This window comes from Oncorhynchus tshawytscha, linkage group LG13 (genome assembly GCF_018296145.1).
Source record: "Oncorhynchus tshawytscha isolate Ot180627B linkage group LG13, Otsh_v2.0, whole genome shotgun sequence".
In the NCBI taxonomy this organism is placed as follows: Eukaryota; Metazoa; Chordata; class Actinopteri; order Salmoniformes; family Salmonidae; genus Oncorhynchus; species Oncorhynchus tshawytscha.
The window spans coordinates 13,326,571-13,353,406 of NC_056441.1; the positions used below are offsets into that span (position 1 = coordinate 13,326,571).

Here is a 26,836-nt window from a genome sequence, read left to right on the forward strand (position 1 = left end):
GCCTTCTTGTCTATGTAGTACCCATCAAATGAGTGCTGACATGCGCCACCCCGAGGAGTGGAGGTCTTGAGTAACTGCCCTCCTTTATCGAAAACTGGTTGCTGGAGTCCAGTGTCGCCATATTGTCATCCCGAAGCTCTGAGAGGTAATATACTGTATATTTTAATCGATTTTACCAGCGTTTAATTGTCCCATTTCAAATAGAATACATATGAATGGTTAGAGTCATTATCGTCTCGTGGAATGGATGTGATAGCTTGCTAGCTAACTTACTGTGAAGTGAGTTTTTCCCCGGCCACGGCTTGCTAGTGAGCGGCTAACTTTAGCCAGTTAGCAAGCTATTTCTTATCGTTGTGGCAAGGCGTAAATTAAGGCATCAGGATAGAAATGACTATGACATATCCTACTCACATAGCTAGAATATAACACACACTAGTTTTAAAATCACTAAATGTTGACATTTTACTGTAGGGAAGCACCAGTTCGCTGGCTGTGCTAGGCTCATCGACTAATCCCAGACCCAGACTTGAGCCAGGAAAACCTGAGGCCTGTGCGGCCTTGTGACCGTGCGGTTATCAATCAATGAAAGGTGCTTTTTGGTAACGGTAACAAGAATACCACTGTGATGGGCAATGATTGCCTTTTAAAGATGTTACAATTTTTAAGCTATAGCTACTACCAGGAACTAACAAAGCATTGGTGAATGTCTAGCTAACCGGCTAACTAGTTGATGCTGCTATCAAGTAGGTAGCTAGCTACTAGTACCAACTAATATTGAATATAAATATATATTTAGGGATCTATTGATTAACTTTATTGTGTATTGTTGTAATCATTTAGTGCCTTGTACAGGTGAATGGCCATATCTAGCTAGCTAGTTGGGTTTACATATTCACAGCTGACATTCTGATAAATGTTGAGTCAGTCTGAAGCTAAAGTAAAGAGGACATTTTGTTCGATAGCTACTGTAGCTAGCTAATTTATGCAATGTCTCTTGTCTTACTACTTACTACTGTTCAATTACAATAATACAAATGTTTGCTTCTAGAAGCCATTAAATCACATGAGTTGTACAGCAAAAATTGAATTTATTGAATGACCACAAGCTCGGCGCAAGCTCTGGCTACATCTTGTAGCTAATTGTATTACAGGGGAATTATAGCAAGGTAACTAGCTAAAGTTAGATATCACATTTTAACATGTATTTTTTGTCGTTTATCAGACGCTTTTACACAGAGCGAATTACAGGAGCAATTAGGGTTAAGTGCCTTGCTCAAGGGCACATCAACAGAGTTTTCACCTAGTCGGTTCTGGGATTCGAACCAGCACCCTGCACCTTTTTGTTACTTGCCCAACGCTCTTAACCGCTGGGCTACCTGCCGCCCCATCTTTTTCAATTGCTCTCTTTCTGTGTTCATACAGACAGAGTAACTTCTGATAGGAAAATTAAGGAAATGGAACCAAGTTCCACAAATGTAGCCAATATGTTAGTTATTACTCATGTAGACCTTCTTAAATTTTGGCTATGTTCCAGACTCAATCACATTTTTGGGCTTCACTTCTTGGTTTGCAATGGTAGCTGTAATGGTAGCTAGGACTAGCCTACATTTTCTGTATTGCCCCCACCAAAACCAGCTTCTATGAATCCAGACGGCCCTTACTGTTCAACCTTCAACTGGCATTTGATTTTGATACTAAACCTCTCCTGCCAATATACCTTTCTCGCCCTGAGTAGCTCCTCTAACTACCATTCAAGGTGAAACCATGTTACCTGGACGGCAATATTTGTCAGCTGCTATGTAGGCTAGGTGTACTCTCACGGATCATGTCTGCCATGATCATTAGGCTAATGCCCCTCTGTCTTTCTATTGATGAAACCCAGTTTTTTTGCCATGCTATCTCGGACTATGCCTATTCAATAATTTGATATTTAATTGAGACGGTCGGTTTCAAACTTTGAAAGAAAATTGAATGTAGCCTATGTTTTGATCTTGCCTAGGTCTCATACAGTACAGTCTAAAATACTGAGATCCAGATCCCTTTGCATTGGTTTTTCCTTTGAATTTCTTGGGTATTTTAGATTTGACTCCCTAGCTTTATATTTTCCCTTTTTAATCTAAGTGACCTGAAGTTAGTTTAACCATGGTACTTACTGTTAAGCAAGACTGCTGACTTTAAGGTAGTGTGGAAACATGGGTGATTGTTGGAAAGGGGGCTTTGGAATCTCTGGAATGGTATTCATTCCAAAAAGTTATGCTGCCAAACACAGTAGCTGTTGTTTCTGGTTCACCTCGTACAAATCAAATTTGATGTCACATGCGCCAAATACAACAGGTGTAGTAGACCTTACAGTGAAATGCTTACTTACAAGCCCTTAACCAACCATGCAAGAAAATACAAAAAAAGTAAGAAATAAAAGTAACATATTTAAAGAGCAGCAGTAAAATAACAATAGTGAGGCAATATACAGGGGGTACCGGTATAAAGTCAATATGCAGGGGCACCGGTTAGTCGAGGTAATTGAGGTATTATGTACATGTAGGTAGAGTTACTAAAGTGACTATGCTTAGATAGTAGCAGTGTAGAAGAGGGAGGGGACGATGCAAATAGTCTGGGTAGCCATTTGATCAAATTAAATTTTATTGGCCACATACACATGGTTAGCAGATGCTAATGCAAGTGTAGTGAAATGCTTGTGCTTCTTGTTCCAACAGTGCAGTAATATCTAAGAAATAATCGAACAATTCCCAACAACTACCCAATACACACAAATTGAACAAGTAATCTAACAATTCCCCAACAACTACCTAATACACACAAATCTAAAGGGGTCAATGAGAATATGTACATAAATATATGGATGAGCGATGGCTGAGCTGCATTGGCAAGGTGCAGTAGATGGTATAAAATACAGTATATACATGTGATATGAGTAATGTAAACACTATTAAAGTGCCATTGTTTAAAGTGGCTAGTGATCCATTTATTAATGTGTCCAGTGATTGTGTCTCAATGTGGGCAGCAGCCTCTGAGTTAGTGATTGCTGTTTAGCAGTGTGATGGCCTTGAGATAGAAGCTGTTTGTCAATCTCTCGGTCCCAGCTTTGATGCACCTGTACTGACCTCGCCTTCTGGATGATAGCGGTGTGAACAGGCAGTGGCTCGGGTGGTTCTTGTCCTTGATGATCTTTTTGGCCTTCCTGTGACATCGAGTGCTGTAGGTGTCCTGGAGGGCAGGTAGTTTGCCTCCGGTGATGCGTTGCACAGACCGCACCACCCTCTGGAGAGCCTTGTGGTTGTGGGTGGTGCAGTTGCCGTACCAGGCGGTGATACAGCCCGACAGGATGCTCTCCATTGTGCATCTCTAAAAGTTTGTCATGGTTTTGGGTGACAAGCCAAATTTCTTCAGCCCCCTGAGGTTGAAGAAGGGCTGTTGCGCCTTCACCACACTGTCTGTGTGGGTGGACAGTTTCAGTTTGTTTGTGATGTGTACACCCAGGAACTTAACTTTCCACCTTCTCCACTGCTGACCCTTCGATGTGGATAGGGAGGTGCGCCCTCTGCTGTTTACTGAAGTCCACGATCATCTCATTTGTTTCATTGACGTTGAGTGAGAGGTTGTTTTCCTGACGCCACGCTCTGAGTGCCCTCACCTCCTCCCTGTAGGCTGTCTCGTCGTTGTTGGTGATCAAGCCTACTACTGATGTGTCGTCTGCAAATTTGGTGATTTGAGTTGGAGGTGTGCATGGCCACGCAGATATTATGGGTGAACAGGGAGTCTAGGAGAGGGCTGAGCACACACCCTTGTGGGCCCTAGTGTTGAGGGTCAGCTAAGTGGAGATTTTGTTTCCTACCTTCACCTCCTGGGGGCGGCCCATCAAAAAGTCCAGGACCCAGTTGGGGAGAGGTTTAGACCCAGGGGCCTCCAGGTTAATGATGAGCTTGGAGGGTACTATGGTTTTGAATGCTGAGCTGTAGTCAATGAACAGCATTCTTACTAAGCTATTCTTTTTGTCCAAATGGGATAGGGCAGTGTGATGGCGATTGCATCGTCTGTGGACCTGTTGAGGCAGTCTTCCGCATGCTCTGAGGCTAGGGATGCCATCTGGGCCAGCAGCGTTGCGATGGTTAACATGTTTAAATGTTTTACTCACGTCAGCCACTGAGAAGGGGGGTCAGACTTTGTTAGCGAGCCGTGACGGTGGCACTGTATTATCTTCAAAGCGGGCAAAGAAGGTGTTTAGTTTGTCTGGAAGCGTGACGTGGCTTTTTTGTAGTCCATGATTTCCTTTAGACCCTGCCACATACGTCTCATGTCTGAGCCATTGAATTGCGACTTGCCATGCGGTAGCAGACTAGGTTGGCTGGAGTCTTTGACAATTTTTAGGGCCTTTCCCTGACACCGCCTGGTATGGAGGTCCTGGATGGCAGGAAGCTTGGCCCCAGTGATGTACTGGGCTGCACGCACTACCTCTATAGTGCCTTGCGGTCGGAGGCTGAGCAGTTACAGCTTTGGTGTTTTGGTTTGAGTGGAATGTGTCTACTTGTTTCAAGTTTTGGATTTGAAGCCATTGTGAGATTGTGTGCCATTGTCATATTGTGAGGCAATATGGGGTTGTGTTAGTGTTTCCCTTTGTTGCAGTAATGACAGGTTGAATGCCCGTTAGGGTTGGGCGATGTTTATTAGGATAGTTTCGGATATCGAAGATGATTGATGGCCATTGTTGATGGTTACATCATCGTGATGTGACGAACGATGTTTAGCCAATTTCAACATGACTGGCACCATGCAGTAAAGCGATGACTGGGCAGCCCACAACGGGGCCATGCCAAGTGGCCTATTCCTTTGCTATAGCCCGCATAAAAAAATATGGTAGAAACAATTAACAGAATGTAAGCGGAGCTAAGATTTTCACTAAAGTGGCGCAAAATGTCCAGTCAATTATTTGTATTTTTTCTCTCAATGTCGGATGTTCTAGGCCGTATAGCTAAAGCCTATTTTATTTTTTATAGCGGACACTCCGGTGTCTAAGTACGTAAAAAATGTTGTCTTTTCTCTACATTTGACTTCAGTTTTTATTAGAGGTCAACCGATTAATCGGAATGTCCGATTTAATTAGGGCTGACTTCAAGTTTTCATAACAATCGGAAATTGGTATTTTTGGACACCGATTTGGCCTTTTTTTAAATTATTTTTTTTACACCTTTATTTAATCTTTAACTAGGCAAGTCAGTTAAGAACACATTCTTATTTTCAATGACGGCCTAGAAACGGTAGGTTAACTGCCTCGTTCAGGGGCAGAACGACATATTTTTGCCTTGTCAGCTCGGGGGATTCAATCTTGCAACCTTACAGTTAACTAGTCCAACGCTCTAACCACCGATTACATTGCACTCCACGAGGAGCCTGCCTGTTACGCGAATACAGTAGAAGCCTACTACATTAAACTTATCTTATAAAAAACAATCAATCAATCATAATCACTAGTTAACTACACATGGTTGGTGATATTACTAGTTTATCTAGCGTGTCCTGCGTTGCATATTATCGATGCGGTGTGTATCGTTGCTCCAATGTGTACCTAACCATAAACATCAATGCCTTTCTTAAGGTCAATACACAGAAGTATATATTTCTAAACCTGCATATTTAGCTAAAATAAATCCACGTTAGCAGGCAATATTAACCAGGTAAAATTGTGTCACTTCTCTTGCGTTCATTGCACGCAGAGTCAGGGTATATGCAACAGTTTGGGCCGCAGAATTTTGCGTAATTATGACATAACATTGAAGGTTGTGTAATGTTACAGGAATATTTAGACTTATGGATGCCACCCGTTAGATAAAATACGGAACGGTTCCGTATTTCACTGAAAGAATAAAAGTCTTGTTTTCGAGATGATAGTTTCCGGATTCGACCATATTAATGACCTAAGGCTCGTATTTCTGTGTGTTATTATGTTATAACTAAGTATATGATTTGATAGAGCAGTCTGACTGAGCGATGGTAGGCAGCAGCAGGCTCGTAAGCATTCATTCCATCAGCACTTTCGTGCGTTTTGCCAGCAGCTCTTCGCAAGCACAGCGCTGTTTATGACTTCAAGCCCATCAACTCCCGAGATTAGGCTGGTTTAACCGATGTGAAATGGCTAGCTAGTTAGCGGGGTGCACGCTAATAGCGTTTCAAACGTCACTCGCTCTAAGACTTGGAGTAGTTCCCCTTGCTCTGCATGGGTAACGCTGCTTCGATGGTGGCTGTTGTCGTTGTTGGTTCGAGCCCAGGTAGGAGCGAGGAGAGGGACGGAAGCTATACTGTTAGACTGGCATTACTAAAGTGCCTATAAGAACATCCAATCGTCAAAGGTATATGAAATACAAATGGTATAGAGAGAAATAGTCCTATAATAACTACAACCTAAAACTTCTGCCCTGGGAATATTGAAGACTCATGTTAAAAGGAACCACCAGCTTTCATATGTTCTCATGTCCTGAGCAAGGAACTTAAACATTATTTTTCTTACATGGCACATATTGCACTTTTACTTTCATTATTTATTTGAAGCTAAATTGATTTTATTGATGTATTATATTAAGTTAAAATAAGTGTTCATTCAGTATTGTTGTAATTGTCATTATTACAAATACATTTTAAAAAACCGCCCGATTAATCGGTATCGGCTTTTTTGTCCTCCAATAATCTGTATCGGCGTTGAAAAATCATAATCGGTCGACCTCAAATCCACAGGTACACCTCCAATTGACTGAAATTATGTCAATTAGCCTATCAGAAGCTTCTAAAGCCATGACATAATTTTCTGTCATTTTCCAAGCTGTTTAAAGGCACAGTCAACTTAGTGTATGTAAACTTCTGACCCACTGGAATTGTGATACAGTGAATTATAAGTGAAATAATTTGTCTGTAAACAATAGTTGGAAAAATTCCTTGTCATACACAAAGTAGATGTCCTAACTGACTTGCCAAAACTATAGTTTGTCAACCTGTCTAGGACTAGCAGAACCCCTAGCCAACAGCCAATGAAATTGTAGGGTGCCAAATTCAACCAACAGAAATCTCATAATTCAAATTTCTCAAACATACAAGTATTAGACACCATTTAAATAAAAAAAATTATCCTTAATCCGATTTCAAAAAATATTTTCGAGGGAAGGCAGACCATATCATTATGTTAGGTCAGCAACTAGTCACAGAAAGCATACAGTGATTTTCCAACCAAAGAGAGGAGTCACAAAAAGCAGAAATGGAGATAAAATTAATCAGCAACCTTTGATCTTCATCAGATGACACTCACGGTTACACAATACATGTATGTTTTGTTCGGTCAAGTTCATATTTATATCCAAAAACCTCAGTTTAGATTTGGCTTTGCCTCCAAAACATCCTGTGAATTTGCACAGAGCCACATATATTTACAGAAATACTCATAATAAACATTGATAAAAGATACAAGTGTTACTCACCGATTGAACAAGAAATTTGTGGAGTAGTTGAAAAACAAGATTTAATGACTTCAACGTATTAAAATTCCCGACTTAAACTGTATATGCAAATAGTAATCGCCGTATATGGATCTGTGCCTTTCACTTGGAACTGTGTTTAGGCTACAGTATTTATTTATTTATTTATCTGTTATTTTACCCAGTAAGTTGACTGAGAACACATTCTCATTTACAGCAATGACCTGGGGAATAGTTACAGGGGAGAGGAGGGGGATGAATGAGCCAATTGTAAACTGGGGATTATTAGGTGACCGTGATGGTTTGAGGGTCAGATTGGGAATTTAGCCAGGACACCGGGGTTAACACCCCTACTCTTACGATAAGTGCCATGGGATCTTTAATGACCTCAGAGAGTCAGGACACCCGTTTAACATCCCATCCAAGAGACGGCACCCTACACAGGGCAGTGTCCCCAATCACTGCCCTGGGGCATTGGGATATTTTTTAGACCCGTGGAAAGAGTGCCTCCTACTGGCCCTCCAACACCACTTCCAGCAGCATCTGGTCTCCCATCCAAGGACTGACCAGGACCAACCCTGCTTAGCTTCAGAAGCAAGCCAGCAGTGGTATGCAGGGTGGTATGCTGCTAGCCAGCGAGTAGGTGGGCTTGTTTTGAGATCAAAGTGAGGCACATTTGTTCATATTGTTCATTACTGAATGAGTTATTGGCCCAGTTATAGCTAATTTCTAGTCAACAATGGGGGGAGCAGTTGCTTCCTACTAGAGCACAAAATACATTTCAAGCCATCTTTGAAAAGTGAGTCGGGTAAAGAGTTGTTTTAAACCTGTTGTGGCTAGGGGTTCCGCTGGCGGAACGTTTCGACAACACCCAGTGAAATTGCAGAGCGCGAAATTCAAAAAAACGTATTCGAAATATTTAACTTCAATTCAATTTCACATAGAAAACCAATTGAAAACAATCACATCAACAACAACAAAAATTCCTGGATGGTTTGTCCTCGGGGTTTCGCCTGCCAAATAAGTTCTGTTATACTCACAGACATAATTTGAAAACATTTTAGAGTGTTTTCTATCCAAATCTACCAATTATATGCATATCCTAGCTTCTGGGCCTGAGTAGCAGGCAGTTTACTTTGGTCACGCTTTTCATCCGGATGTGAAAATACCGCCCCTGAGCCAAGAAGGGGTATTAAAGGGGCAGTGTTGTATTTTGAGACTGTCTTGGTATGGGGAAAAATAATACATTTTATTTTGTAAAGTGGTTTCTTGTATCAAACACAACATTTTCAGTCACCCCATTGTCTGAAGGACAAGTGGGTAGCAGGGTAATGTCAAGCCCTGCATGTTTTTTTCTCTTCAAAAATCTCATGGAATGTAGGCATTGATCACCACACATTGGCTGCTACTGTAGGCTGAATGATAGAACTTCTATTTCCATGTTAAAATGTTATGCAGGGATGCAAACTAGTCACCTTTCGTCGAAATTTGCCATTTTGTATCCAAAATAGGTGACCTACGTGATTTGTGTAGATCCGATGAGAAAAGTGTAGGCGGAGAGGTCACTTTAGGTCACTACTGGCTGTGAGCGAACAAGTGATGCACGTTTGGAGCAATACTGTCTGTATCCAAGGCTCAGCCAATCGTTCATATAACATCAGAATGCAGCAAGCGACTGAAGAGACAACCAATTTGCTAGTTACAGCATCAGGGTGTGCTCTGGAAAGACTGCAGGGAGTGGAAAAGCAGTTTTCCAGTTATAGCAGCGCGTCCCCTGAACGATAACGAAGAGGTAGGTGAGAAGCCTGACCACGGAGACGGGGGTGAGAAGGTGATGAAGTGTACTTCATGAGGTGTAACCGAAAAATGGTAATTTGGAAAGTTTGAGGTGAGGGAGAAAGGATGGTGGAACAAGTATTGTTAGCATTGTTAAGTATCTTACTATCTGGATCGTATTCTCCATTAGCTAGCCAGAGAAATGTTGAGCAACATTAGCCAACTTAACTTATCAAATAATTGAGTTTATGGTGTGAAAACTAGCTGGCTAATAAAATCAGACAACATCAGATGAGCCAACGTTAGTAACCTAACCAATTCGCTATAGTATTAATTGGTATACGACTCCTTGCCGTTCCTCAAATTATAACGTGTTAGTTGCTTACTGGACCCTGGCGATCTGTGTGAAATGTTAACTAGCTTAACGAAAGAACGACTATCTGTGAACTGTTTTCACTCTACATTATGTGGTTAATTTTCAGAATGAGAGAATTAGGTGAAAATGAGGTGTTGCTTGTTAAACAAGTGGATTCAGGGATCAAGTGTAGCTGGAGCCGGGCCTGGCTTAAGCTGGATGCCACTATAGAGGTGAAAGAAACACACTTTCCCTCTTTCAATACAGTGGATAAAAAGGGGTGTGCCAGGTGTACTCTCTGCCTGAAAGAGATCAATTATGCCAACAAAGGGTCTCATGTTCTGCTGGCACATTGTAGAACAGTTGTCCGCAATGTAATAACGTGCAGTGTAGCCCAAATATATGGCTTTTGTTGTGTTGAACTTGACAGTAACACTTGTGTGTGGGGGAGGGGGAATTATTACATTTTTTACTCTGTGAATGTTATTTTTGCACACATGTAGCCTTGTGCACTTGATCGATGTCTACTATAGTGGGCCACTATAATAGGGCAAAAATACAATGCCTGTTTGTTTCATTCTATTTCTACTTTTTAAGATGTTTTCTCAAGTGCGATATTTAGATGTGTGTGGTCACAAGCATTCTATTATAAAGGCTGTCATGGCTAACTGCAATATTAGTGTATGGTTTTTTCTCAAGACTCGAGTGTCATTTGCAGTTAATTCTAGGCAACAAATAACATTGGATTGCTTGCTTTACATTTTTTAGCTGTGAGTTAGGTTCACATTAACCACTTTTTATTTTACACACAGAGACTGGTCATGTAGATCATGTTCTTTGTTGTTTAATTAGTTAAAATCTGCATTTCCCCCTAGCAGGGATTTTGTTTGGCATGTTTCAGTGCAAATAAAAAAAGTCACCAACTTGGGCCCTCGCCAGTTTGCATCCCTGGTTATGGGATGTGTTTTTCTCCATTGTTTTTGATGGTAGGCCACTCTGGTAGGCCTACATTATGATCAAATAGCCACTGTAGCCTACTTGGCCACTGTTTAAACTGTAACTTAAAGCTCTCCTGAAGTTGCACAGAATTTTCATAGCTTTCAAGTTTGTGCTCAGCAGACCTGAAATTTGCCCAGTGGTGATTTATTTTGTTGTCGTTGAGGGAACATTGGTCATCATGTATCTTATTTGTCCAACACGACTATCACATGCGCACAGCATACAGAGCCTATTTTGAGTGGGATTTCTCCTGCAGCTCCTCAGCTGGTTGCTGCTGGAGTAATACATGTGCTTTCATTGCACAACAATTCTAAATGCAATCGAGGGTTAGAAACTTGGTGCCCGCTTAAAAAGAGCTACTATTTTTATTTCTTAACTGGTAATTGAAGCACACCTCCCATTCCGGTGCAGGCAACAGGCTGTCAGCAAGTCACCCACTACTTTACAATGAGCTGAATGCCGTATGCATTTTGAAAACATGCTTAATTGTTTGAAACCTGAATGTTTTATTTCATATTATGAGGCCTTGCCTTGCTTCAATGTAGCCTATAGGCAAAATCCGACCACTTGCGTTTCAAGTTATCTGACCATTTCTGATGTTCTGTGGTGCCAGTGATTTTCATATGCGCGTTTCTGTGGAACAGTTTCATTTCAATACCGATTTTGTTTCTCAAAATCATTGTCACATGGTTAATCATAAAAAGCTGAATTAAAATGAAAAATTGAAAAGTCAACTAATGCGAGGTCACCAGCTTCTGCCATACGGACACATTGAAACACTGTGATCCATTGGTGGCTAAAGAAATGAGCGCATGGAACTCATAGCCTATATGCAGGCAAATGCAGCAGTAGGCCTATAGCATCCATTGCTCTTTCACACCGAGGATTGGTGCTTATCGAGGGGGAGATTGTTAGTGAGCCGTTTGAAAATCTTTCCATGTTGAATTTGGTCTGTGGGTCGTTTTATTTGACCCCTCCCCCCCAGTTTTCTGAGCAAAAAAAACAACAACATTGTTTAGCTCCAAGTGATTTTTATTTGGAAAATCTTTTCCCAAGTATTTCCACGCATAATGGACAAATGTAAGCAAGGTTTGAAATAATGTTTTTTGTCAAATATATCTGTTTGGGTTTCTTGCGGTCAATTTGCAGTCGTCAAATGATTTGTAATTATGTTCCGGCGCCCCGACCAATCTGCTCAAGAAGAAATCAGGCTGCGGCTGAATCTAGTTGATGATCTGATCTTTAAGATATTATAATTCGCAATTGCATGATTTAAAAAAAACATACAAAATTCTACATTACCGCGCAGCAGTCCAGGTACTTCTATGCGCGCTCCCTCGACATCAGGACAGAGAAACCAGACACATGCTCACATGAAGCACTCCAAACAAAAGACAATGGAAGAAATAGACAAATCTCCTAAATTGTGTCTATGAAATAAACCAAGACTTCTTTCTCACAAGTGGTTGTGAACTCTGCAAACAACCGTTTCCCCTCCGAGATGGAGAACGGTAAATGACTAATACATGAATTAACAGAAATGAATGTAACCAAATGACAGGGATTAACGTTACATGTAGTATTGGTGGCATGAAATTAGGATTTTAAAAATAATTTAAGAATCAAAGGGCAAAAATAATTCACACAATGAAACGATGAATGTTCAAGAATTGGCGGGAGACAGCTCAGACATTCTGGAGAGATCTTCAACACACCCCTCCCCTTGTCTCAACATTTTAAATTATACTTGAGACATTATCTTCACATATTTTAGACAGGAGTAACTATATATAATATTCCTATTGGACCCACCGCTATGCCATTTCTCTCCTGTTCTATTGGTTTTCATATCAACTTTCTTTCGATGTCCCGAAGCCAAAGTCACAATCCTAGTCATGTTAGCAACCCATTCATCTTTAGGTTCCCTCTCTTTCTAAGTTTCTAACAGAGATTTTCATCTGTCATACATGGAACTGCTATAAGGTACACTGTTTTAGAATGGAATTTTCCCAGGTGTTCTGTTTTAGAATGGCATTTTCCCAGGTGTTCTGTTTTAGAATGGCGTTTTCCCAGGTGTTCTGTTTTAGAATGGCGTTTTCCCAGGTGTTCTGTTTTAGAATGGCGTTTTCCCAGGTGTTCTGTTTTAGAATGGTGTTTTCCCAGGTGTTCTGTTTTAGAATGGCGTTTTCCCAGGTGTTCTGTTTTAGAATGGCGTTTTCCCAGGTGTTCTGTTTTAGAATGGCGTTTTCCCAGGTGTTCTGTTTTAGAATGGCATTTTCCCAGGTGTTCTGTTTTAGAATGGCATTTTCCCAGGTGTTCTGTTTTAGAATGGCATTTTCCCAGGTGTTCTGTTTTAGAATGGCATTTTCCCAGGTGTTCTGTTTTAGAATGGCATTTTCCCAGGTGTTCTGTTTTAGAATGGCATTTTCCCAGGTGTTCTGTTTTAGAATGGCATTTTCCCAGGTGTTCTGTTTTAGAATGGCATTTTCCCAGGTGTTCTGTTTTAGAATGGCATTTTCCCAGGTGTTCTGTTTTAGAATGGCGTTTTCCCAGGTGTTCTGTTTTAGAATGGCGTTTTCCCATGTGTTCTGTTTTAGAATGGCGTTTTCCCATGTGTTCTGTTTTAGAATGGCGTTTTCCCATGAATTGCATTTTTATTGGCTGCTTCATTCATTTCTGTAAAGATGCATTACCATAATGTAAATGTGATTTTGGAGCATACCGTGGGTGGACGACCTCATGGATTCTGCACCCAATACATATGGGTCCAGTAAATGTCTCAAATGGCCGGTAAATTAAAATCTTCACGGTCACGTTGTCCGGCACCACACTTTCCTAACGGAGACCCTGCAGCATACATCAGTTCGGTTTGCTTCTAGCAGAACTCAGCTAGACGAAACAAATGTATGTGCTCGCATAGCCTACTCCTTAAAGACCTTAGCTTGCAAATTTTGAAAAAAGCTCAGTTTGTCACTTTTGAGCCACCGTAGCAACAACATACCCAGTAACACTTCCTCAAAATGGGCAGAATTAATCAAGAAATCTGTAAAAAAAAAATATATAATAATATATATATTTTGCCAATGAGAGCTTAGTCGTGCAATTTTACATCTAAGATGTTCGGTGCAGTATTTCTGAAGTGAAAAAATTGCATGAAATCTAGTCGTCTCTCATTGAATGGCAACAAACACTTAATTGAAGAATTCCGTCCATAGTTCCCACTCCTGGGAGTAGTACAATCACAGACGAAGGGGTGTAGACTTTGGCTGCCGAACTTCTTAAATTTTTTTGGTGTGTATGAACAGCAGGAAAAAATCTGCCGTAGACCAAAATGAAAATACATTTCACAAAAATGTTTGACTGGGAAGCTAAGCTCAAGACTGTGCTACTCCCCTCCTCCCACCTTTTTAAAATGACATTGGTAGCCTCCCAGTTACCATAGTGTAAACAGCTATTGTGTCTAGTTGCCTGGGGAACACAATGCATTCATTCTGTTGCTAGGTTAAATGTTGTTTTTTATTTCACCTATATATTGGCTGGAGGCCATGTTTTTCCCGGTTTATTGATTCAGGAGCTGAAATCCAATTGGCTCAGAGTAGGCCCAGTCAAATTTCCTGCAAAATAAAAATGTTTCCAGAGTAACCGCCCACATGGTGACCATTTGGAATGAGATGCTGAGGCTCTAAGATAGGATGTGATGACAAAAACACCCTGGTTTCATATCGCTCAACCTATAGTTGATATTATCTGGAGTCTGGACTCAAAGTAGGTCATAGGAGTCATTATGCCTTTAGCCATGTCAATGCAGCCAGTGAAGTGCATCGTGGGAGTTTGGCGGCTTCGCCACACTGGTCCATCCATGTTAAAGTGTGTGTGCGCTTCTCTCTCACTGTCCGCAGGTCCTGAGGAGAGAGCCTTTGCTTCCACCTGAAGATGTCTGGCCCGGTCACCAGCCGATCCCGGGTTTACCCCGATGTGAACACACAGAGACCCCGGGAGTACTGGGACTACGAGTCACACGTTGTGGAGTGGGGGTGAGCTGAGCTAGTCGTCAAGCCATCTGATTGGTCGGTGGCGGCAGCACCACACCCTTACCCCATTCGGTGTTGGACACAGCAGCAGGACCAAAAAAATACCTTGATTTTTTTGGGGGGTGGGGGGTTTCCACAAAATGTAATGCATAGAATGGTCCTTTGGATGAAGGGTTGTTGACATATATTTGTCATGTGTATATAAAAGCATAATTGACCATCATTTGTGAGGAATCACCACAACAGAGACTTATCAGGGTCAAGTTCAGCAGAGCGGGGCTGAACTGTGTGGAATTGGAATGTTCAGATAGAAATATATGAAGTAGAACAAACAATCTCTGAAATGTAGAACAAGGTGTCATGTGGGCTTTATTCGTGACATTTCTATCTGCAACATTCCACAACGTTTGCCTACTGAACATGGCCCTGGTGCATTGCAGGTCTAATCTAAAATGTGGAATGTGCCAGCTTTATCATCAGGTATCAGTGTTAACTATCGGTTGGGGGAATCAGGGCTCATCTGTGTTAACATCGTTGCGAATATTACTCATTGTTATATTTGTCTTGTCTGTCCCTCAGGAATCAAGATGACTACCAGCTGGTGCGAAAGCTCGGCCGGGGCAAATACAGCGAAGTGTTTGAAGCTATCAACATCACAAACAACGAGAAAGTAGTCGTCAAAATACTCAAGGTACTGGCGCAGGACTTCACCCTATTGAGACCCAGTGTGTTTCTTTCAAATATATGTTTTGAATGTTTTTTTGACCCTTTATTAACCCCTCTAGGGTACGAGGGACGGTAGCTTCCCACCTGTCAACAGCCAGTGAAACTGCAGGGCGCCAAATTAGTAACAACAGAAATCCCACAATTAAAATTCCTCAAACATGCATGTATTTTACACCATTTTAAAGATGCACTTGTTGTAAATCCAGCCACAGTGTCCGATTTCAAAAAGGATTTACGACGAAAGCAAACCAAACGATTATGTTAGGTCAGAGCCAAGTCACAGAAAAACACAGCCATTTTTCTAGCCAAAGAGAGGAGTCACAAAAATCAGAAATATAGATCAAATGAATCACTGACCTTTGATGATCTTCATCAGATGACACTCATAGGACTTCATGGTACACAATACATGTATCTGAGTTTACATTGGCGCGTTATGTTCAGTAGTTCCAAAACATCCGGTGATTTTGCAGAGCGCCACATCAATTCACAGAAATAGTCATAATAAACATTGATAAGCGATACAAGTGTTATTCACAGAATTAAAGATATACTTCTCCTTAATGCAACTGCCGTGTCAGATTTTTAAAAAACTGTTCGGAAAAAGCAAACCATGCAATAATCTGAGTATGGTGCCCAGATGAAAAAATCTAGCCAAATTGATATCCGCAATGTTGGAGTCAACATTAGTCAGAAATAGCATTATAAATATTCACTTACCTTTGATGATCTTCATCAGAATGCACTCCCAGGAATCCCAGTTCCACAATACATTTTGGATTTGTTCCATAAAGTCCATTTATGTCCAAATAACTCCTTTTGGTTCGCATGTTCAGTACACAATCTAAACTCACGACGCGCAGGCAGGTCCAGGCAAAAGTTCAGACGAAAAGTTCCGTTACAGTCCGTAGAAACATGTCAAACGATGTATAGAATCAATGTTTAGGATGTTTTTAACATAGATCTTCAATAATATTCCAACCGGAGCATTCCTATGTCTTCAGAAAAGCAGTGGAACGAGAGCTACATCTCACGTGAACGAGTGTCACGAGCCTGTGGCAGATCACTGACTCAAAGAGCCCTTAGAAGCCTCTCCTTTACAGTAGAAGCCTCAAACAAGCTTCTAAAGACGATTGACATCTAGTGGAAGCCTTAGGAAGTGCAACAGGACCAATATCCCACTGTATCTTCAATACCTTCAAAAACTACAAACCTCAGATTTCCCACTTCCTGGTTGGATTTTTTTCTCAGGTTTTCGCCTGCCATATGAGTTCTGTTATACTCACAGACATCATTCAAACAGTTTTAGAAACTTCAGAGTGTTTTCTATCCAAATCTACTAATTATATGTATATTCTAAGTATATGCATATTCATAGTTTAATATGGGCACGCTTTTCATCCAAAATTCCCAATGCTGCCCCCTACCCTAAAGAAGCTAAAGACAGAGGGGGAGATGGGCTTGTGGGAGTAACAGTGGGAAGGCTGGAGTCAGGGGTGGAGCGTGTCTCTGCAGGGGAGAGACATACATACATACATACTACCTCTAGACCACAGGCTCTGCAACTCAGACCCAAAGTTATTGAAGCTGTGGATGGGCTTCACTAAGAGATTGGCAGCTAGTCTTTTGCCTGTTATTTGGCCAATGACTGATGATTATGTATGGGCCATATAGCAGGGTTCCCCAATATGCGGCCTATTTTAATTGTTAATTGACAGAAGCTCTGTCAAACATTCTCTTTGCCCAATCTCTCGGTCTGTTCTTCTCTCGTGCTCAACAGCCAGTAAAAAAGAAGAAAATCAAGCGAGAAATCAAGATTCTAGAAAACCTGCGAGGCGGCCCCAACATCATCTCACTTCTAGACATCGTCAAGGATCCAGTGGTCAGTTTCATCAACCTACCAATAATACATGCCATCATGCTGCTCGGTACATATCATATGACATTTTGGCTACCACTCTCGCTGAAAATCCAGCTGAATCTGGTATGAATCTGCTATTAAATGGTAGTTTATACTGATCATATTTGGTCTGTTTTTCAAAAGAAATTGTATAGTTTTTTTTTATTGTATTTTTTTATTGCAGTCTCGGACTCCAGCTCTGGTCTTTGAACACGTCAACAACACAGACTTCAAGGTAAGAAGAATCACAGTTAATTTTTATCCAGTCAAAATGGAAGCCGAAGCTTTGACCACATGCCTCTATTACTTCCCTCATGGTAGCATTCTGCTGAAATGTCTTCAGTTTTTCTTCTCTTTTTGCAGCAATTGTATCAAACGCTATCCGACTACGACATACGGTTCTACATGTATGAGATCTTGAAGGTAAGACCCCATTATTGTAACCTATAACTGGTTGTGCCTCCCAAATGGCACCCTGTTTTCTATATAGTGAGCTATAATGGAATATGGTGCAATTAGGGACACCGTCTGGGTGATTGAGACTGGAGCTTCTCCAATCCCCCCTGATTAAAATAGTTATGTTGTTCAGGACTTCCGCTTTAAGTCGCAGCACTATAGAGTTGGGTGATTTATTAGGATAGTATCGGATACGGAAGATGATTGACGGCAATTGTCGATGGTGACGTCATCGTGATGTGACAGACGATGTTTAGCCATTTACAGAATGCAAGAGAACGATGTAAACGGAGCTAAGAATTTTTATTTTATAGCTGAATTTTGGCTAAAGCCTAATCCCGCCCCGCCCCACTCCGGCTGTTGCTGAGGGCCTCTCACTCTTCACCGTGGAGATCAGGACAGGCGAGAGAGAGGCGCCTCATATGGAGGAGACGTGTTAAAGACGAGGATTTATCTGAGTGGACAGGCCTGACACGTCGCACCTCTCCAGCCCCAGCTCAGCACAACCCCATCTCCAGCCCCAGCTCAGCACAACCCCATCTCCAGCCCCAGCTCAGCACAACCCCATCTCCAGCCCCAGCTCCAGCCCCAGCTCAGCACAACCCCATCTCCAGCCCCAGCTCAGCACAACCCCATCTCCAGCCCCAGCTCAGCACAACCCCATCTCCAGCCCCAGCTCAGCACAACCCATCTCCAGCCCCAGCTCAGCACAACCCATCTCCAGCCCCCAGCCCCAGCTCAGCACAACCCATCTCCAGCCCCAGCTCAGCGCAACCCATCTCCAACCCAACTCCAGCCCCAGCTCAGCACAACCCATCTCCAGCCCCAGCTCAGCACAATCCATCTCCAGCCCCAGCTCAGCACAATCCATCTCCAGCCCCAGCTCAGCACAACCCATCTCCAGCCCCATCACAATCCATCCCAGCCCCCAGCACAACCCCAGCCCCAGCGCAACCCATCTCCAGCCCCAGCTCAGCACAACCCATCTCCAGCCCCAGCTCAGCACAACCCATCTCCAGCCCAAGCTCAGCACAACCCATCTCCAGCCCAAGCTCAGCACAACCCATCTCCAGCCCCAGCTCAGCACAACCCATCTCCAGCCCCAGCTCAGCACAACCCATCTCCAGCCCAAGCTCAGCACAACCCATCTCCAGCCCAAGCTCAGCACAACCCATCTCCAGCCCCAGCTCAGCCAGGAGTATTTATACCACAGCTGCTCCTCACGTGGCTGCTTTTCAACTGGCTACAGGAAAACCACTATGCCTGAGCCAAGTGTTTTCCATTATGTTTTGGACACTAGGACTTAATGCAGCCATAAAGATGACTCGCAAGGTCTTTCTCCACACTTAATTGGCTGGAATACGTTAGAGAAACCTGTTATCCACCTGTGAGCACCGTGGCTATGTTCAGTACGCACAAAACGCTCACAAACAGGGAGGTACTATCTGAACTTGGCCGATGAGAAATGCTTGCTTTTTTTTGTTTTCTGTTGCAAAACGTTTTTCCACGGTGTGCCGTAGTGAACGTGAGCCAGTTGTCAGCTGTTTCTCCTTTCTGTTCACACCCTCAGGCTCTGGACTACTGTCACAGTATGGGAATCATGCACAGAGACGTCAAGCCACACAACGTCATGATCGACCACGAACACAGAAAGGTACTGGCCTATCTCTCCCTTTTCCCTCCCTCCCTTCTCTACTCTGATTGGCTAATGTACGTGTGGTCACAGAGACCAACTTATGGGCGGAGTATTGCCTGACAGTTTGCTGCTGTTGGGTTTAGTTGGTTCACAAAGCACTCATCTGTGATTGGTCCAATTGTGGCATACAAGAAATTTAGCCAATCGTTGACTAGCTTGTGAGTGTTTAACCACCACAGTAGAAAGCTCAACATGAATCTTTCCCCAATAGAGAACTACTCAGCACAACCCCTCTGAGGGGTCTAATGGGACCTTTTCATTCACTTGGTAGGATAATTCATGTTGCTTCCTGAGGTAAGACAAATTTCAGAGATAGCCTTTGGTTTATTTTTCTAATATGATATAAAACATTAATCATATTTATTTACTAAGGTTCGGTCCCCCATTGTGACTTGTAAACATTAGAAATCTCCTAAATTAATAGATAATTTATCTGATTCTGTATATACAAATGACAATTCATGCACTCCCCACACACACACATTTTTTGACAAAGTCCTGAGTGTGTTGATTTAAACCATCTATATGAATATTAGTCCTGGCCGTTGGATTCTAATAATGTTTTCAAACTAACTGGATTTCATCTTCTGTCTCCTAGCTTCGCCTTATAGACTGGGGTTTGGCAGAGTTCTACCACCCTGCTCAGGAGTACAACGTACGAGTGGCTTCCCGATACTTCAAGGGTCCAGAGCTGCTGGTCGACTACCAGGTCAGTCAGGCGTCGTGCCCCATTGAACACGGCCCTGTTTTGTCAGCTTTCTTCTAAAGACGATATACTGTATTCCTACTGCATGATCTGGGGAACAATCGACTGTCGTATAGCTATGGTTCTTGGTTTACTTTCGTCCTCAGAAGATTGAATTAGATGCATCTGTTCTGTACAATGTAGGGTTATGCCACATTTTATCCAGGAAATAAATCATGCAGTCAGAGCAGATGTCGTTTCACATCTGCCCAGAACACCGTCCCGAAAAAAACCCCACTCAAAATGTAAAAGGGATAATTTTTTTTGTTTTATTCAAAATTCACCTCAATAACCTACATCTAATTTAATTCTACTGTCGCCTTTTCCTTGACTTATTCTGTGGTCTGATGTTTTGACACCATTCCCTGTTGACTGTCCCTGTATAGATGTACGACTACAGTTTAGACATGTGGAGCTTGGGCTGCATGCTGGCCAGTATGATCTTCAGGAAGGAGCCTTTCTTCCACGGACACGACAACTACGACCAGGTGAGAGCTCAGTCATCCTATCAAATCAACCAAACTATACATCAATCAATTGTATTTGTTTATAGATACTTTAGTTTATTTAGTAAATATTTTCTTAACTCTGCATTGTTGTTAAGGGCTTGTAAGTATTTCACTGTAAGGTACACCTGTTGTATTCGGCGCATGTGACAAAATTTGATTTGATTATAACATTACTTTATTGTCCAATGGCATGTCTGCTGATTTATCCCCTCTGATAGACAACTAGTAGTAGTGGTTCTGGTGATGTTCAGACAGCCGGGGCTGCCCTCCATTGTTTAATGCATGTCATGTCCCGTTTGTTTTGCAGCTTGTACGAATCGCAAAAGTCCTGGGCACAGAAGACCTGTATGACTACATCGACAAATACAACATCGAACTAGACCCAAGGTTCAATGACATCCTGGGCAGGTAGGTTGGTCTCAAATCGCAGATTTGTTAGTGTTGAGTCTGTCAGTCAGTTTGAGCAATGAGACAAGGCGTAGAATCACAATGACTAGTTATTTTGGATGCAGTGTGATTTGTAGATCAGCGATTCTGCGCACTCCGGCTGCGATAGTCAATGTAGTTCAGAGATTCTGCGCATTCTGTCTGACCGTGAGGAAGAGGCTGTGTCCATGTTGTGTTCTGTCTGACCGTTTAGTCTGTTTCCCAGGCATTCCCGTAAGCGGTGGGAGAGGTTTGTCCACAGTGAGAACCAGCACCTGGTCAGCACCGAGGCACTGGACTTCTTGGACAAGCTGCTGCGTTACGACCACCACGCCCGCCTCACCGCCCGGGAGGCCATGGAACACCCCTACTTCTGTGAGCTCCACCTCTTAAATAGCATACATACTTAACACGCATGGTCAGAGTGGAGGCCATTGATTCCTCCTACTTCTGTGAGCTGAGAGTCATTCCTACCGTTCTATATATACACTTCTTCCCATTGTTCACAGGAATGTATTGAACTCTGAGGTCACGGTTGTGATGCATAGCTGCGTTTGTGTCTGAAATATCTGCTGCATCTCTGTGGCCTTAGCTTTTTTTGCTTATCATTCATGGGCTTCTCTGTCATTCTCTGTCTCAGACCCCATTGTGAAAGACCAAGCGAGGATGGGCTCTATATCAGGGCTGTCGACTGGTTCTACCCCAGTCAGCTCCTCCAGTATGATGACAGGTAACAAACACGGGGTCTGATGATATGAGGTGTCTGCAGGGGTCATAACAGTATGTTGCTGTTCTGAAGAGATGATTCTACAGCTGGCCAAGGAGGACTGTTAATTATAGAAAATAGTAACAGTTCTTATGTGAATATTTTCTTCTTAGGGAAGACCCCAGACTCTTCCTCTGACCCTGTTTTCCTCTTCTCCAGGCATCACTTCCATGTCCTCGTCGCAGCCCCTGGCTAACGTGGCGGGCTCTCCTGTGATCTCTTCCCCCAGTGCTCTGGCCACGCAGGTCCCAGCCGCCGGGGCCCAGCCCTGAAAGGTGCTCTCAGCCTGGGGCCCGGGACGGACCCACTGCCCCCGTCTGGCCCGGCCTACCAAGCCCTCAGCAGGTCCAGGCAACAATCATTTTTATGTTGAGTATAACAAAGAGAGAGAGAGAAAAAAAAGATATTAGGTTCCCCTTTTTTCTTTTACCATACAATAATTATATATTGAGATCCGGGCGCACAACGAGAGACAGAAAAAAGAAGATAAAACAAACATTACTTGCGTCTGTGTCCGGATAAAAACAGTAGCTGCGTTCTTTCATAATGAGTGTCTAGAAATGCAACTACAATGTAGAAATTAAGCAAAATGGATAATAAAATGTATTTTATATGTCCCTAAAGTACTTTTGTTTGAGGTGGTTTTCTATGGGCCAGAGGTTATAATTTTCTAGTGTTTTTGTTTTCTAATCAACTGTTAGTGGACACATGAAATGACTCATGGGTTGCATGTGTCACTTTTTGTTTGTTAAATACATTTCTTCTGTTGGTCATATAGTTTCAACATTGAATTTCTGTCTATAGAACGGCACCCCCCCGTAGTTATTTTCAATGTTATCCGTAGTGTTCTTATCACGAGGCATTTTCACAATGATTATGCTTGTTATTTAGTTGTGGCTATTCAAGGCTCATTGAACAACCATTTTGTACAAGAGTTAAGGTGACATATGACATTGTGTTTATAAAATGTGTTCAATAAGCCCATGTTGTTGTTTTTTACTATCCAGTGTAGTTTACTGGCTAGTTGAGACTTCACTGGCTCATTGTTTTACTTTAGTTTAAGAGACCTCACTGTCCCAGTTTTACTAAATGAGGAGTTGACTTGTTTGAAGCTGAGATGGAGAAAGTCCAGTTGGATAAATGATCATACACTTAGAGAAACCGAAGTCTGCTAGTTTCTTACCTTCCGGAAAAGCACCAACATTAATTATTGAATCTCCTTTTTTTTGTACAATTTGAATAATTAAACAACCATGTAAGTATATATCAATGAGCCCAGGAATGGAATCTTTCACTCCGTAGCTAAAGGGTTATCATGAGTTCCAATCCTGAGATTAAATGGATTCATAAGAGTTAGTGTGAGGCTGCAGCTCAAACAGTGGGCGAAGCAGAGTTTGCACTCAAGTCTCTCTGGATAAGTATCTGCTAAATTACTCAAATCTAAGGACTAGGGTTCAGTATCTGTCGGGTGGGGAAATTAAGGGTTGTTCAGAAGGGATATATTTTTTACTGGGAGCTACAACCTGAACTTATCCAATAAGTGTTTTTTTTTATAGCAAAACCCTTTGCTTTGGTGTACCCTACTGAATCATTACCCAGAAGGCCCAGTAGATTTGGTTATACACTATGCAGAAATCGCTCAGCCATGAACTGGTTGCAAAAATTCGAATAGTCTGCTTATTTTCAGTTTGCGATAAAACAAGTATGGTGTAGAGTAATTGTTCCATCTCAACCTCTGTGAAATATTTTCAGCTGTTTTGAACCTAGTGTACAAAGAAAAAATGTCACTTAACAGGAAGCATAGAAACAGATCTATAACTCACATTTCTATATGGTCAGGTAGCCCAAAAAGTGACATATTGCAGGTTTAAGTGGAAAAGCCCTGGCCCACACGTGAATGCGAATATCACATTGAAAAGACAGATCTGGCGGAAAACTTCAGGTGGTGGTCAGGGACACATTGCTGATGCGATCAGGCTACTGAAACCACATACAGTGGCAACAACACTCCGCCCACAAAGGTGTGTTGTTGGCGCAAGAGGGACCTTTTTTCATGCCTAGCTTTTGAGAATGTGTTTTGTAGCTTCGTAAAGGCTAGCTGGCTACTGCCATCAAGTTGTTGTGTTGTCAGATTTAGCCTATTCCATTTACATACTGCATTTGAATATAGCGTGGGAAAATGGCATCTAGACACTGGATGCATTTAAATATAGGTGCGGATGCATGTCTTGTTTGGATTTCCATGATCAGAATACAAAAGCTGCATGAACTGTCAAGTCTAGACCTGGCGTTACAGTTGGGGGCATTCAACAGCAGCAGGGATAGGAGTCACAAGGAGGATATTGTTTTAAGTCTTCTGGTTCATTTGATACAGATATCCTTTACTGAATCAGTTCTAAATAGCACCCTATTCCCTATATAGTATCCTACTTTTGACAGGGTGCCATTTGGGATACAGGCTGGGAATCGAAACCGAACAGTTTGGATTCCCAGGCTAGCCCAGAGTCTCTCCCATCTGGGCAAGGTTAGGAAGGGAAACATGGCCCAGGATTCACAGGGCCCTGGTCCTGTTGAAGTGGAAGAATGGAATATGAGCGTGGGCCCCTACCACATTTGAGAAAGGGATTCTTTCATCAATCAATCAAATGTATTTATAAAGCCCTTTTCATCCAATCAATCTCTGAAGGTGGTGAGTATCTGACCACAATCAATTATTTTACTCGTCTACACCTAAACATCTGGCCAAGATCAGGGGACATGTTAACACCAGGTATAAACTGGGCTCTTGAAAACCCTTTCCCTCAGGTCAATCCCCCTTTGTCAACCCATAACTCAAAGGCACCATCTACTTGGCAAAACAGGTATTTTTACTGTTCAGAGATTTGAAATACTGTCATACTCTGATAACAAAATAGTTTATTATTAATACAGCTAATTATACCATATTTTGGATTGAGTCCATCGAAGTTAAATCCACACCCTGTAGCTACTCATTACATCCAGCAGGTGGAAGCATTGTGGGGAGTAATTAAAGTAGTGAGTCAATCAAAACAAAGTGGATGACTGCTACTGCTGTGTCATATTTTCACGCTCCTCTTACATAATGTCTAACACTACTCCCACTCAGCTCATCGCACCAGGAATGAGCAGTTCCATGACAAACACTTTATTTCTATACAGCTGAAGGTGGTTTCTTCAAAAGGCAGACTTCAATGCGGCAAACAGAGACAAGGCTGTGTGTCTGGTGAGGTGTAAACTGACTACACCTGTACAAGAGTTGACCTGATAGAGAAACTGGGCTAGAAAACAAATGCAGAACGTGCATTCATTCTGGTTGGCCTAACCAACTATGCCAATGGGGGTGGGTGGGGTAAACCAAAGTGTTTTGACGTGACCCTTGAATTCAGCAACAGCATTTAACTCCCTGCGAGTAGACTCAATGCACAGCTGCCGTGTAACAAAGAGTATGGTAGAGAGAGAGGGACACGTATTCAGTACAGGATATGACCGTAGAGCACTTTGTAGCTTTTTGTCCCTTAGGTACAGATCTAGGATCAGCTTCCCCTCCCCAAATCCTAACCTTAACATTAGTGGGGAAACTGCAAAACTGACCCAAGATCAGAGTCTAGGGGAAATTTAACTCTGCTTCCTCCCATACACCCGTGAGCCAGTGTAAGTGAATAACAGTCCTACCTAGCCTAACATCAGTTACAAAATTGAGGTACAGTACAAATAAACCTGTTGGTCATCATCCAAGTGCACCCCACCCTATAACCATCCCAACCCCTCTGTTCTCATCTGCAAGCCCACTGAATATTCAAGCTAGAAAGGGGCATCATGACAAAAATATATTACAGTAATCATCAGGTCATTGGAACAAGGAGTGAACAGAACAGCCCAGTACCTACTCTAGGCAGGGCAAAAAAGGGCAACGAGGCACAAAAAAAAAAAAAAATCCCATGATTCACATTGGTTTTATATTCATACAGCTAAAGCTGGCTGTCTTTCAGACCATGAGTTGAGGCGCTACCACCATTTGGTAGCAAGGGGTGTTGGAGGTACAATGACCAAGTCATTTGCGGCGAGGCACCACCCAATGGTTATGATGGAGTTCAATGTGGCGAGAGTCAACGTCCTATTGCCACCATCCATTCCAAGCTACCTTCGCCTGGCTCTTGGATAAAAAGTCAGATTCAAGGAGGTCTTGGCTGGATCCATCGATCCCCTCAGTTAAGCGCTGTCATTAGGCACCAGGGAGACATCACACCCTTCCTTTGGTGGAGCTGCTCAGCTCAGTTCATGATTTATAAATCCAAAAGTTCAGTCACAAAGTGCATTGGCTGTGGACTCGTCCGTCGTCGTCGGTATCCATTCGGGTCAGATCAGTCGGTGGCAGGCAGATGATTGGCTGAGCAGGAGAGGGGGGGGGGTCACATGATGCAGCACTTGTTCTTGAAGATGTGTGGGTCTTTGTAGCGCAGTCTCTGTTTGGGTCGGTACTTCTCCAGGTAGGTCAGCTGCTTGCTGTTGATCGCCCCTCGGCGCTTCCTGGAAAACAAAAAAACATGGATATTCAAGAACGAACTACAGTAAGAAAACTGAGCTCAACAGACCTCATCTGTAGAGGTTCTTATCCTCTAATAGGGCCACTTGTTCAAAACAGACAGATACATAAGCATTTAAATCAGTCAAAAAAGGTGTGTCTGACAGCCATGACAATGAACGCAAGAGCAACAAGTTTCATAACATGACCGCAGTAGATCAAGAGAGTTTGGCAGATACAGAAGAGAAGAACAGTGAGATGGAAAGAGAGTGAGGGATACTCACTGTCTGATAAACTGGATGGCGTCCTCATATTTCATACCACTCTCGATCAGTGCCAACGCCACCAGCACCGGGGCTCTGCCAAGACAGAACATCCACAGCAGGCCAGTCAGAAACAATCACATCACTAACTGATATAGAAAGTTGACTTT

The 26,836-nt window shown here is 42.5% G+C and overlaps 2 protein-coding genes across 6 annotated transcripts in view; one reads left to right on the forward strand and one right to left on the reverse strand.

Moving 5' to 3' along the window:
* On the forward strand, window positions 1–22,839 carry LOC112264337 (casein kinase II subunit alpha). Of its 3 annotated transcripts, none has more exons than XM_024440877.2 (13): window positions 1–145; window positions 14,505–14,639; window positions 15,216–15,327; window positions 17,143–17,346; window positions 17,447–17,497; window positions 17,626–17,685; window positions 19,289–19,372; window positions 20,013–20,123; window positions 20,546–20,647; window positions 20,976–21,076; window positions 21,321–21,469; window positions 21,735–21,824; window positions 22,020–22,839. In XM_024440877.2, exons 2-13 carry the CDS (start codon window positions 14,539–14,541, stop codon window positions 22,130–22,132), a joined length of 1,278 nt encoding a protein of 425 aa, XP_024296645.2. In that variant the 5' UTR covers window positions 1–145; window positions 14,505–14,538; the 3' UTR covers window positions 22,133–22,839. The 3 variants fall into 3 exon arrangements, with proteins under 3 accessions (XP_024296645.2, XP_024296643.1, XP_042151137.1); XM_024440875.2 differs by having other exon boundaries at window positions 17,143–17,244; XM_042295203.1 differs by lacking the exon at window positions 1–145 and adding an exon at window positions 482–589.
* Window positions 22,840–24,758: 1,919 nt separating this feature from the next.
* Window positions 24,759–26,836, reverse strand: part of LOC112264338 (protein tyrosine phosphatase type IVA 3) — a 63,936-nt gene continuing 61,858 nt past the window's right edge. For all 3 annotated transcript variants that reach the window (XM_042295205.1, XM_024440878.2, XM_042295204.1), the window contains exons 5-6: window positions 26,688–26,762; window positions 24,759–26,408 (exon numbers count right to left, since the gene is read on the reverse strand). In XM_042295205.1, coding sequence (XP_042151139.1) covers window positions 26,291–26,408; window positions 26,688–26,762 — 193 coding nt within the window. In that variant the 3' untranslated portion in view covers window positions 24,759–26,290. The remainder of the gene's footprint in view (window positions 26,409–26,687; window positions 26,763–26,836) is intronic.